This window comes from Aspergillus flavus, chromosome 1 (genome assembly GCF_009017415.1).
Source record: "Aspergillus flavus chromosome 1, complete sequence".
In the NCBI taxonomy this organism is placed as follows: domain Eukaryota; kingdom Fungi; phylum Ascomycota; class Eurotiomycetes; order Eurotiales; family Aspergillaceae; genus Aspergillus; species Aspergillus flavus.
The window spans coordinates 3,122,381-3,135,102 of NC_092406.1; the positions used below are offsets into that span (position 1 = coordinate 3,122,381).

General features: G+C 46.5%; 4 protein-coding genes across 4 annotated transcripts; 1 reads left to right on the forward strand and 3 right to left on the reverse strand.

The window, feature by feature from the left end:
* Positions 1–549: 549 nt before the first annotated feature.
* F9C07_1158 (uncharacterized protein) lies at positions 550–1,164 on the reverse strand (the record flags this gene model as incomplete). Its single annotated transcript, XM_071507646.1, has 2 exons — positions 550–770; positions 1,104–1,164. 2 exons carry the CDS (start codon positions 1,162–1,164, stop codon positions 550–552), a joined length of 282 nt encoding a protein of 93 aa, XP_071365781.1.
* An 888-nt stretch (positions 1,165–2,052) lies between these two features.
* F9C07_2102030 (uncharacterized protein) lies at positions 2,053–2,979 on the reverse strand (the record flags this gene model as incomplete). Its single annotated transcript, XM_041284099.2, has 1 exon — positions 2,053–2,979. The coding sequence occupies one exon, from the start codon at positions 2,977–2,979 to the stop codon at positions 2,053–2,055; it is 927 nt and encodes a 308-aa protein (XP_041140805.2).
* Positions 2,980–4,789: 1,810 nt separating this feature from the next.
* Positions 4,790–5,827, reverse strand: F9C07_1160 (Endonuclease/exonuclease/phosphatase; the record flags this gene model as incomplete). The annotated part of the gene is made up of 1 exon (XM_041284098.1): positions 4,790–5,827. The coding sequence occupies one exon, from the start codon at positions 5,825–5,827 to the stop codon at positions 4,790–4,792; it is 1,038 nt and encodes a 345-aa protein (XP_041140804.1).
* Positions 5,828–6,551: 724 nt separating this feature from the next.
* F9C07_2199761 (DEAD/DEAH box helicase) lies at positions 6,552–12,477 on the forward strand (the record flags this gene model as incomplete). Its single annotated transcript, XM_071509465.1, has 5 exons — positions 6,552–6,580; positions 6,657–7,311; positions 7,360–9,251; positions 9,330–10,240; positions 11,495–12,477. The coding sequence occupies 5 exons, from the start codon at positions 6,552–6,554 to the stop codon at positions 12,475–12,477; spliced, it is 4,470 nt and encodes a 1,489-aa protein (XP_071365782.1).
* Positions 12,478–12,722: the final 245 nt, after the last annotated feature.

Consider the following 12,722-nt stretch of genomic DNA (forward strand, 5'->3'; position numbering starts at 1 on the left):
AGCGCTGACAAGGCGGATAGACGGAGTCGAGAACATTCGCAAAGGGAAAAGTAGAAGAATATCGGTGCTTGCTACAGGAGGTACTGTGCTTTGACTAAGACTTAAAGGAGTGTGGATATGGTTTGCTCGGTGGAGAGGAACTGGTTATTCAAAAGAGAACATGGAAAAGAGTGGAGAGTCCGGACTCTCGCACTGTGAACAATGACCGCAAGAATATAAGTCAGTCACAGACTGTGGGCATTGGGGTAGAAAGGTAATCAATCGATCAACAAACGCATAGCTCGACCGGCGCTTATCCATTGAGATCCACCGGCTTTTGCAATAACCACGTCACGATGTGCATACAAACCCCTGCAAATCACGAAGGGAAAAGGGTAGCCTGAGGCTAGGGGGGAATCAAAACGGTAGCGAAGACGCGATGAGATCTGAACATGGTTCCCGGGAGGTCCAATCGACCACTCACGGAGCGGAGACCGGAGCTGAAAATGGCTGAATGGGTATCCTGTACGGAGTACCTGGCGAACCAAAGACTACTGGGCCTTAGTTGCCCTAGTAGAGAAGCCAAATGGGGCGGGTGGAAAGATGGATCACAACTTTGCAGCTAACCATGCGGTGGTGGAGAGAAGCGAACCACTTTTGGCTTCCATGGAGACGCTCTCCGACGAATCTGATTGAATGGAAATCCGGAAGAATAAAAAGGGGGTCTGAGTGGCTGGTGACAATACCGTACACGATGCTGAGCCACTCGACAACCGTGGGAAGGAAAATATCTGCAAGTGATTCATGGATGATAAGGAAATTTAGACGGAAGCTGAAGATGAACTACTAATTACTACTACTGCTGCCTTAAATGATACTTGGAAAATTTCTCAGACTGGCCTACTCTCGAGTCATTGTCGCACCAGACCTACAATGCCAGTCCAGTCAAAAATCTTACGAGGGAATTGAAGATTAATCATTCAGTTACTTTTCTACCTCTAACCAGGTAACGTAAGGGTAGCAGGTTGATTAGTACATTTTTTTTCTCGCCGATCGCCCTGCTCCACCACCACGTGAGGAACAGGTGCCACGACGCAGGGTATTCCTTACCGTATTGGCCTTACCAGGAGTTGCCGCAACCAACAGGTGTAGGACGTGATGGTTGAAAGACAGATCAGATCCCATTTTCCTATTGGGAAAAAAAAGGTTTCGTCGTTTGGGGAAGCACCGGATGTAAACAAAACTCCCATGCTAACATTACGCACCGTCAGCAGACAAGGTTAGAGCTTGCTGAAATCTACCTAACCAATTTGTCAAGATTATTCGCTCCTCACCTGAGCTAATGGGAATCCTTAAATAGCACTAGGACATGGCCGAAGATCCATCCTCACGGACCAGGCCTCAGCTGAAGGATAGAACAGGCTAAACTTGCTACTAGTCTAGATATTGAGTCAGTAACATTAGACCACTGGCAATATCGACAATCGACATGGCATTCGTTCAATGAAATCGTCGGGATTTCATTACAGCACTATCTCTCGTCGAAGCCGGGCGCTACTATTCGGCCGGCCCTTGGATGCTGGGCAACCGACGGTCAACCTAAAGTAAACACCGGGAGACTTTAGGACAATAGCATCCTTTATTAATAGTATCAGGGCCTTCAATCTTATTTTTTGACCAATAAGCCATTGCCGTTCGCTCTCCAGCGATGAAATCAATAGCACCCCTAGAGTTGCACAAAAAAAAAATCATTCGTTGAGCGGCCTTGAAACAGGACAGAAATGAAGAGTAAGAAAAGCATGAATGGAACGCCAAAGAGAACAAAAGAAGGGGGAAGGGCTATAGCGTCCAGCGAGTGAACGAATCATATCCGAGTGTCTAGCCTGGGATTGTCGGCGGCTACGCGGCGCTTGCTGCGACATATTTGAAACTCATTTCTTTAATTTGCAAGAGACCGCTGAGTTTGAAAGCTACCGATCATGATCGAAATATAATAGGCGTCAATATCTGAAAGGCTCTGTGCAATTTGGGGACTTTTGAGCGAAACAGACAAAAAGAAAAGGAAAAAGGCAATTAGCGAAATGCGTTGCACTTGTCATATTTGCGATTGACAGCGCCGAGGACGCATTTCAAAATTCCGTCCGCGCTCAACGTCTGACCCTTGTCACCCCTCCATGGCACTGTATCCACGATATCTCGCATGCCCTCATTTTTTGACTTGTGGCCTAGGTCATCATCCAGCATCTGCAGATATTCCTGTGCGTGTTTGTCATCCCCAATTTGGAAAAACTGGAGGCCAACCTGCCATGGTGTGGCATTGCATTTATCCAACCTTTTGGCGGCGTTGATGATAACACTTTCCGCATCATCAGTGAACACCCCGTCTGTGATGGTGATGACGTTAAGCGGTTTCACAGTCTCGCTAGGGTCCTTTCCTTTGGCTGCTATGGCCTCCACGCGACGAAGGTATGGGTCCAGGATTTGGCGCAAACGGCGCCCAGCCGGAGTTGCTCCTTGCGGCTCGACGCCGTAAAAAATCTCGCGGACATCATCCGCCGTCTTGATGTTAGTATATGCGCCGGTTTTGGGATCAGTTCCACCGTGTTGATAGTTCAAGAAATAGATATCAATACCGTCCTGGTCATGTGCGGTACAAACGGGCGCGATGGCGGCAATAGCATCTGCAGCCTCGTTCCAGCGACTCCCCCTCATGCTACCGCTGTCATCCACCAGAAATACTGTATCAAATTCGCGCAGGAAGGAGTAAGGCGAATCTCCAGATGACGAAGCCCTGGGTGCCGAAGCATTTGAAGGTTGCTGTGGTGTGTATGGAGGAGGGGACCAGAGATCGGGATTCCCTGCTTGAACAGGTGCACTTTTTGCGTGCATATTGGTTGTAACCTGTCGACGTCGATCGTGATGTCGATCGTACATTGATGCAGTACTAGACCGGTTGCGAGACCCGGAATAGCTTCGGACTCGTGAATGATGGTTGCCCATAATCAAGTATGGAGTGACTGCGGGCAGATGTTAACAAATACGGCTGAGGATTGGGAGATGGTAGTTGTTGTCAATACACTCGTATGATTCGTGTATATGCAAAGGATGACGTTTGTAGATGAGGTAAGTAGTAGTAATGGTTGTTGTTGCTGTAGTGATCATTCATGGAACCACATCTCAGATGGAAGGACGTATATTAATTTATAAAACAATCATTGAATAATAAGAAATGGGAGATTCCTGTCAGGTGTTACATCCAATGAGTGACCCAATTTCTTAGAAATGTCTCCCATCCAATCCTATAAAGATATCGTTGACATTTCCGCGGTTCTGGAACAGTGAATGGAATCGCTTGACAAGCTAGGCTGACTGCGACTTCCCCGCCAGTTCGGTAATAAGTAAGAAAACCCAAGAATTCCTAAGGCGGAAACAAGGCAGCTTCCTCTTGTCACACATACAAACCCAAGATGCATGTTTCCACATGTCAAAGCTAGTTCAATCCCCATAACAATTTGAACCGCGATGAAGCATAAGGCACAATTCCAGTGGAACATCCCTATGGGGCAGTGGTGCCCCGATCCCACAATTACATACTTTGCCCTACGTTGACCCAGCACCGCCATTGGAGGCAAGGGATGCACCCTATGATAACAATGCATATATTCCGTATGGGTTAGAGTTAATTTGCACCGAGGAAAAGAGGGTACTAAATAGTACTAGGACCAAAGGAAACGGTGTACAGCCTGTAAGGCGCAGCACGATAGTCATACCTTAGGCATCCGTGCACTGCCCCGTTCGGTTTCTTGTACGACATACAGTTGGTCGTACCAGCAAACGCGAGTGTGGAGAGTTTTGTAAGGCAATGAGTTAGATAAGGCTATATTCTGTTGAAGAAAGATAAAAGAAAAGAAAATGGGTTTGTAACCTATAACAGAGTGTATGTAAATTAGTTACATCGACTGAGGTTATAGGAACACAGGTGCAATGTAGTATCCTCCAGCCATAGTTCAAGAAGTTTTCCTAGTGGAACGATCAAATGGACTCAAAGATATCCAAAGACTCTAAATCACCTAAGTCTGAGATTCAATACGCATCTATGGCAATATGGCAAATTTGAACGGTGCAAAGAGCTGTTCTTTCCGCAAAAGACAATCTCCACGCTAGGATTTACTGCCCCAAACTTCAAAGACATGGCGTCTTCTACTTCACTGGTCTATTCTACTTATCTATAAAGTGAAAATCTCTAGAGAATACTTGTTACCTTTTGACTAAGTTTATGCTAAATAGCTTAAGTATGACTAAGTAGATAGGAAGCCCTGTTCTCCTTACTCTATGGGCACATATACTAGAGAGTTGAGCATTAGGTATATAGGAAAATGAAATAACTCTGTACAGCATCAGATAACGCTGTCACAAGAGAGCAATAATCAGGCTGAATGATGCTGACCGTGATAATCGTGATGCAAAAACCAGTTCACGCCATTGTTGAAAGTCTTTCGGGCGCGGGCAGTACCTCAAATGTCCTTACTCGGTCGGCCTCATTGATGACCTCAATACCTGGCCAACCATTCTATGAGTGGTATACTCTGGAAGTTGCGCAGGTGACGTACATACAAATGCTAATGTCGATGTATTCGTTATGTTTGTAAATGACTACGAACGCCTTGAGTACGAACAATAGTTGGATATGGCTGAAGTATATGTGTCGAAACCTTTTAGTAATCTTTATTCTGGAATTAGAATTCATTTGGCAACTAGATTTCGAAATTACTCACAAAATGGATCAGCCAGGCTAGGAATAACCCCCGAATCAGCATAACAATGTTATATACTCCCCAACGAGACCAAACAAGCATAACAATGCGGCGTGATCGCTCCAAGGTGGAGTGTCTTCCATGGGTGAAATCGGGGATTTGCGGTGGTCCATGGGGGGGTTCTGCGCTCCCTCCAATATGCTTAATCTTTGTGGCTCTAGCGTCTTTATATCAGGAGGTTTTAGTCCGACAATCAGAATCTTGTCCATCCGATTTGGAGGGAAAGGTTGTTCCCCATCAGTCCCCCACGTATATCCAGGTGCTTCGGGATGAAGGACAGTCCATACATCTGTCAAGCCATTGCTTTCAAGGAGAGTGGCGTCTTCCTCGAGAACTGGGTTAAAGTCGCCGGCAACTAGCCCGCAGCCTGCGCTACGCAAGAAGGAGGAGATAATGGATATCTGTCGGGGGCGGTGAGAAGGTTTGATAGGCAGGGAGTCCAGGTGCACATTAACAAGCCGTACTCGCGTGGGAGACCGCTCTCTCCCAAATGAAACAAAAATATCGCAGCACAGCGCATCACGGTCAAAGTGACTGGGATACGCTACCCTCCAAACCGGCCCTAAAGCAGTTGATGCAAAGCGTGCTTTGGAGAGTAAGGTAATAGTCGCAAAGGATTGTTTGCCCCATGCGGTATCATCTTGCTCGCTTGAAATCCAGGATCTACGGATGCGCTCGTCCTTGAGAATCTGCTGCAATGCTGCCTTTGACACTTCCTGCAGAAAGACAATACGAACCCCAGGATCTAGTTGAGTAACGAACGTGATGATATCTGTAACGCGATCCTCTGTGCGGGCAGATGTTGCGTCGATATTCCATGTTAGCAATACCAGATCCGATGGTTCATCATCATCACGCGGTGGCTCCGTATGGTCACGGGTGTCATTATCGGTGATTGCAACCCACTGTTGGAGAGATAGATGGAAATGATGCCACGATTGGAATTTAGGATACCATTTAGAATCCGCAGTGGGGAGTGGTGTTTCATGCGTCCAGGACAGCAGACTGGCCCTTGCACGGGCGTAGAAATTCATGTTCACAGTGGTTGTTATTGATGGAGAAGAGGGGAAGTCTGCAGCCCGTTTGAACTACCGGTAGTACGGTACACTACCAAAAAGAACACTTATCTGGTTAGGATCTCCAGAAAATACGATAGAGCTGAGATAAGACTGGAAGAAGATGACTGATTCAACTGTCTAAGAGACAAAGCAAGCCTTTATACGGCTGTGCGTCAGGTGACCGCTTAGGGGTACTTGCATTCTTGGATTTAAGACAAACGTACAAAAGCTAGGAATATGTGAGAGCGTTGAATCTTCCAGTAGAGGCCCAATCGCTTGTATTATCGGGTATGGCTATAGATTAAGTGCTTCTGACTACGAAGATTGCAATGCCTCTTTCTAATTCAGTTGCATATCGCTAGGCGCAGTAAATTTCATTGTGGAATTCTACTAGGGGTTCGCACCGTCAGCCTTGTGCTTGAGTGCCACCCTGGTCAACTCAGGCCCTATCTGTGGATTTTGACGGCGTGCAATACACAGAATGACGAGGTAGTACTAGTACCTAATGATATTCGACCAAGCGTACTCCACGTGATCCTTTTTGCATTCATTTCCATGTCCAGCCTTGTCTAACCCCTCCTCCCCGCTCCACACTGCCTTGTGAGCCCTGCAGCAGTCAAGGCTATATAGTCATCGACGTTTACCTTCTTGGATAGACTCACTGCTGTTGCCTGTTACGATACTTGCGCGAGATATCGAAATGATAGACACTCAAAAGCTTCACAAATGGTATGTGTAGCGACAAGATGCACGAATAGATCTGGTACCTTGTTGTTTTATATGTATCCTGAATAACGTTGAATAGGTACAACGGCCTCTATTCTCGTACATTGGACCTTGTTGGCGACTATGCTGGAGATGAGCTCTTCATCCTTGAAGGAGACTCTTTGCTCCTGCATTGCTTTTCAGATGACCAGATAGACTTTACCAATGGTTTCCAGCTACTCCATGCGACATACCTGGTGGAGAAATTTCTGGCACAACTCCACCAACGGAAGTGTAATTTTCATATAGCCTTCTTCAAGAAGCATGCTTATGGTTGCATCCCTCCGGATGTTTCTAGGAAGCTATGGCCAAAATATCGCCTTGCACGTGAAGCTATCCTCCATCATCTATTGCAAAACCTTCCAATTACGCTTTCATCTATGAGAATCGGGTACTTCGAGACCTACGAGTGTGAGGAGTTTGAAAGATATCTTGTCTCGGTAGATCCGTACTTCTTAATGTGCCATGATGGAGCATCCTCAGGGGCACATGCCGGGAGACGTCCAGGGTTGACGTTAGAGAATCTTGAGTTGTCATCATCAGATGATGATTCAAATCCCTCGGACGTTGAAGAGCCAGGGAGCGAGATAGCTACCAGGGAAACTGGCGTTATGTTTCGGTCTATGATACACCATTTCATTTGTCGGGGATACAATATCTCACTGATAAACAGCTTGGAGTGCCGGGACACGAAAGTAAGTTTTGTAACTATCTGTAGATATACTGAAGATTGACAATGTCAGGTAATGGCGATGATAGTGGAGGATTCTGCGGACCGTGCGAGACAACTCTATAAACCGGAAGCAGCAACTACCGAAGATTCTTCTTCGTCATCGAAGTCAGCTCTCGAAGTAGAAATGATTCCTGAAACCGCGGTGCTGCATGAGAACGCCGGAGCTCAGAGTGTCATGCAACCTATTGTCACTGTCGGTATGGTTCCGACGCTCACTGATCAAGCAGTGAGTGAAGGGCTATCCGAAAAGTTGCTCAGACTAATCAGTTCTCGGTCAAACCTATACGTGACACAGCGTGATATTATTTCCATTTTAGCAGTTAGCGTCATGTTCAAATTGCGATACATCTGCAGCGGCAATAGTGTTCTGGCGGCACGCTCCCTTCTGCTACACGCAATCATTCTACGCGAATGCAAGCTGGATGAAAGGACCAATAGCCCCCCGAGAATCGCAACTGGTGGAACCTTTATGGAATGTTACAGTAATGTAGTGCTTGGCATGCTCACCTCAACTTGGTGGCAAGGATTCGCCGCAAATATACACTGTGACATAGGGGACATGATAGACGGAAGACTATTCCAACAGACTCTGAGAGCACTTCTGCAGCCTAGCTACCGACATAGCTTTTCTCCAACGGTGTTATCGCAACTTGAAGTCTTCGAGTCGCTCGTTAAAGACCTCTGTGAAGTGGATCTAGGATTTGAGCAGCGTCTCGGCTTTAACATAACAACCCGAGCCAGTAAATGCTGTACTGGATCAGAGCGCCCTGCGGGCAAAACAGCAAGATTGAAGGATTGCAAGAGCAATGAACAGAGTAATATTCCAATTGCGGTGTTACCGTTCAGCAATCCCGTATTAGATCCGCATCTGAGCCCTGTGTCTCTTGCCATCGACCACTCTGCTGGCAACTTGGTTGACGTCGCGATATCAAGAATATCGGAGGAACTTAGTCACTGGCATAATCACAGAAAGACGCTAGACACAAAGACTATCCATAAATTAACAGGATGGCAGCTTCGACGTAATCAGTTCTTCATGGCCGAAATGAGACAATATGCTGCCAGTCTTACGAATTCCACAGGGGGCATCTTGAAGCCAGAGACAGTATTTGTTCAATCCGAAAACAACAACCAACACAGGCAAATACAGACGTCGAGATCTGGCATGAATGATGGGCTTGAGGGCTTACAGTTAACAAAGAATCGTTCTACGCAAAAAAGCTCTCGTTCTAAAATTAGGCCTTCATCAGTTAGGGATCAAGCAGCAGCTCAGCAGTTGATAAAACGAGATGAGGCGATTAGCAGACACTGGAAATCATGGCGAGTCAAGATTCTGGAGCTCGACCAGGAGCACAACTACGCTGCACGTTATGTGAAACTCAAACAGTACCTGCAAGCTCTCTCGAATGATAAAAGAAGTGCCATAGAATCAGAGGTTTTGACTTATGGGCTCAGCACATTAGTTGTTTTATGGATAGATAAGTGCAGCAGCAACAAAAGAGATCGCTCCATGTCAGTTGCAGCACTTATTTGGGCCACGACCTGTGAAATTGCGAGGAAAAAACATGATGTAACTGAGGACATAGCCAAGTGCTTACAGGGCACTATAAGCAAACTTGGCCTTCCGGCTGTGGAGATCTCAGCTCGAAGCAAACGACCACTTTCCTTTCAGTTTGCAGCAATTACCTCCACTAAAGTTGATGTCAACATCGGTTTATCTACACTCGAATTTCAATTAACTCAAGCTGGGCCATACCTTGATCGGAGTATGGGCTCCGCACCAGATCCTCGTGTTTATGACTTTGAGCCCGATAAATGGCAACGGGAGATCTTGGACCAAATCGATGCAAGAAAGAGTCTCTTCGTGGTGGCCCCGACAAGCGCAGGAAAAACATTTATTTCGTAAGTTATCCCATTATCATCTATCTTGTCTATGTCATTGTCGAGTCTTATGGAGATATTGCTAACCTAAATTGCCAGTTTCTATGCAATCAAGCAAATCTTGGAGGACGATAATGAAGGAGTCATTGTCTATGTCGCCCCTACGAAGGCTCTTGTCAATCAAATTGCCGCCGAAGTCCAGGCAAGGTTCTCTAAAAACTTCAAAGAGACTGGGAAGTCCGTATTGGCGATTCATACGCGTGATTACCGCATCAATAATCCGACTGGGTGCCAAGTCTTGATCACAGTGCCTCATATTCTTCAGATCATGCTCCTTGCGCCGGCAAATGCAGACCCGTGGTCATCTCGAGTCAAGCGTATAATATTCGACGAGATTCACTGCATTGGTCAAGCAGATGATGGCGTTATCTGGGAACAACTGCTTCTCCTTGCCCCATGCCCAATCATCGCGCTCTCCGCGACTGTCGGCAACCCACAGGAGTTTAACAAATGGTTGGAGTTAACTCAGAGGGCAAATGGTAACGATCTGAAGATGATCGAACACAGCACTCGCTACTCAGACTTGAGGAAGTACACATATCATCCCCCAGCTAGCTTTGTGTTTAATGGGTTCTCAACCTCAAGCCTACTAGCTCCACTTGGGCTTGATAATAGTCCGAACATGTCTTTTATGCACCCTGTCGCGAGCTTGATTGACCGATCTAGAGGCATCCCTAATGATTTGACCCTGGAACCACGTGACTGTTGGACGCTTTGGAATGCAATGGAGAAGTATAAGACAGCACAATTTCCAGTTGACGAATCGTTGAACCCTTCGCTTGCTCTTCCAGCCTTTATTTGCAAAGCAAATATCATCCAGTGGGAGGCTAAGCTGAAAGCTCTCCTCAAGTGTTGGATGAATGATGATAAGTCACCATTTGACGCAGTCTTGAATGAGCTGTCATACGAGCTTCAGATCAAAGGCCAAGAATCATTTCAGGTGTCGTCAGGTATAATTAGCCAATCGGACAATAAACGCGAACTCAAGAGAAACAGCATTCTCGATACCACTCTGCCACTAATTTGTTCGCTCCATGACCAAGGTGCACTTCCTGCCCTTTTCTTTAACTATGATCGAAGTCATTGCGAGCGAATCTGCCATCATCTTCTCAGCCAATTAAAAGAAGAGGAGAGCCGGTGGAAAGCTTCCAGTTCAGCCTGGGCAAACGATATCCTTGGCTGGGAGGAATGGAAAACAGAAGAGACACGTTCTAGAACGCAGAAAAGAAAAGAAACTGGGAGGAATTCTAAGGTATCGAAGGACGAGCAAATGCGTGAAACGGCTTCTGTAGAGCCAAGCAAATATAGCTCCTTTGACCCTGAAGCCCCAATTTCCGGGTTTCACCTGGCGGATATGAAAAAACTTTTGCCGTCGGAATTTGAAGAGTATGCAACAGAACTGAGGCAGCGGCTCATACCAGAATGGCTTATCGAAGCTTTAAGACGAGGTATTGGCGTTCACCACGCGGGTTTGAACCGCAAGTACCGCCATGTGTGTGAGATCCTCTTCCGAAGGGGCTATCTACGCGTGGTTATTGCAACAGGAACGTTGGCCCTCGGTATCAATATGCCTTGTAAGACAGTTGTTTTTTCGGGTGATTCGGTTTTCCTGACAGCTCTTGGCTATCGTCAAGCAGCTGGTCGAGCTGGTCGTCGTGGGTTCGACTTCCTGGGAAACGTCGTCTTCCAAGGAGTCACCTATGCAAAGGTCTGTCGTTTGCTCAGTTCGAAGCTTCCAAATCTCAACGGACATTTTCCAATCACGACCAGCTTGGTCCTACGCTTGTTCATCCTACTTCATGAATCTAAGCAAAGCCCATACGCTGTGAAAGCGATCAACTCAATCCTTTCATGCCCACGTATCTACCTTGGCGGGCCAGAGTCGAAACATACAGTTCTTCACCATCTCCGTTTCTCAATTGAATACCTTCGGCGAAACTACCTTTTGGACCAAGGCGGAGCACCACTGAATTTCTCCAACACAATAGCCCACCTCTATTATACTGGAAATTCCAGCTTCGCCTTCCACGCACTGCTCAGCGGAGGGTACTTCCATGACCTTTGCAGAGACATCCGCCATAAACCTAAGCAAGTGCTTCTGGCATTAATGCTGGTCATGTCACACCTGTTCGGTCGCCAAAACCTTAGACCGGCTATCTTAGAATCACAACAAAAAGCAACCAAAAGCTCAACATCAGTGGTAGTCCTCCCGCCGATGCCCAAGAAGGCAGCGCAAATCCTGCATTCTCACAACGAGAAGACATTAAATATTTACTCAGCCTACGTCACAACATATATCAACCAGCACATCAAAGACGCAGACTGCTTTCTACCTTTAACCAACTGCAAATGCGGAGGCGATACGTCCGCCAAGGATATCAACCCATCAATGCCATTCCTCCCTCCCACACAAGTTACTTCCGCCTTCGTCGCCCTATCCGGTCACCGCGATAGATGGAACAGTATCCCCGAGCTTTGCAAAAATGTCCGAAGTGGCGTATGGCTCGAGCAAGCCGTTGTTCCTTACGTTGGACTATACCCTAAGGAAGGAAAACTCCCCTTGAACGCGTACTTACTCGACTTCTTCAAGCATGGCAACGTGCATGCCCTCGAGAAGGACAACAGGGTCCGCAAGGGTGACATTTGGTTTGTTCTAAACGACTTTTCTCTCGTTTTGGCTACCATCGTTACTAGTCTTGAGAACTTCCTCAAACTATCCCCTAACACTGACCCGGATCTATTAGATATAATGGGTAGCGGCGACGCCCATGAAGAAGAACTAGATATAAGCTTCGCAAAAGAAAAAGTCTCCGAGCCCGAAAATAAACCTCTCAAGTCAAGCAAAAATAAGACAAAAGGACTTCCAAAACAACCTTCTCCGTCCATGCCGGTCAAAGTCAAAAAGCCTAAAGTGGCCGAGAGCTGGGAAGACGAAGTGAGTGACGATGAGCCGAACCCAGAGGAGAAGGAAGAAACCACCACAGACCTTGCCCAAGAGACTCCCGGTAATCTGAAGAGAAAGACAAGGAAGAAAAATACTAGCATTCACGCACAAAGCACGAATGTGATTGACCACGACTCTTTTGGGAGTATAGTCCTAGACGGACAGGGCGTCTCTCTAGTCCTAGAAGCCTTCAGAATGCTCCAGGCTGAGTTTAATGACAAATTCAAAGCAATGTGGGCATAACCTACTGGAGTAATTTATGGGGATTTTGCGTAAAATCTTGGTTTGTGATGAGGCTTGGAGGGTGATTATTTTCAAAGGTCATCCTATGATTCCTTTTGGCATTAAAAGTCAAGCTAGCCATGGCTTATGTGAAGTAACTTCTAGCCTTGTCAAGGTACTTTCGTTGTGGGTTAACTGTGTTTCTGGTATTTGGGTCTTGTTAAAAAAGACACGGGAGGACGCCATGTATTAAATTCTCTACGATG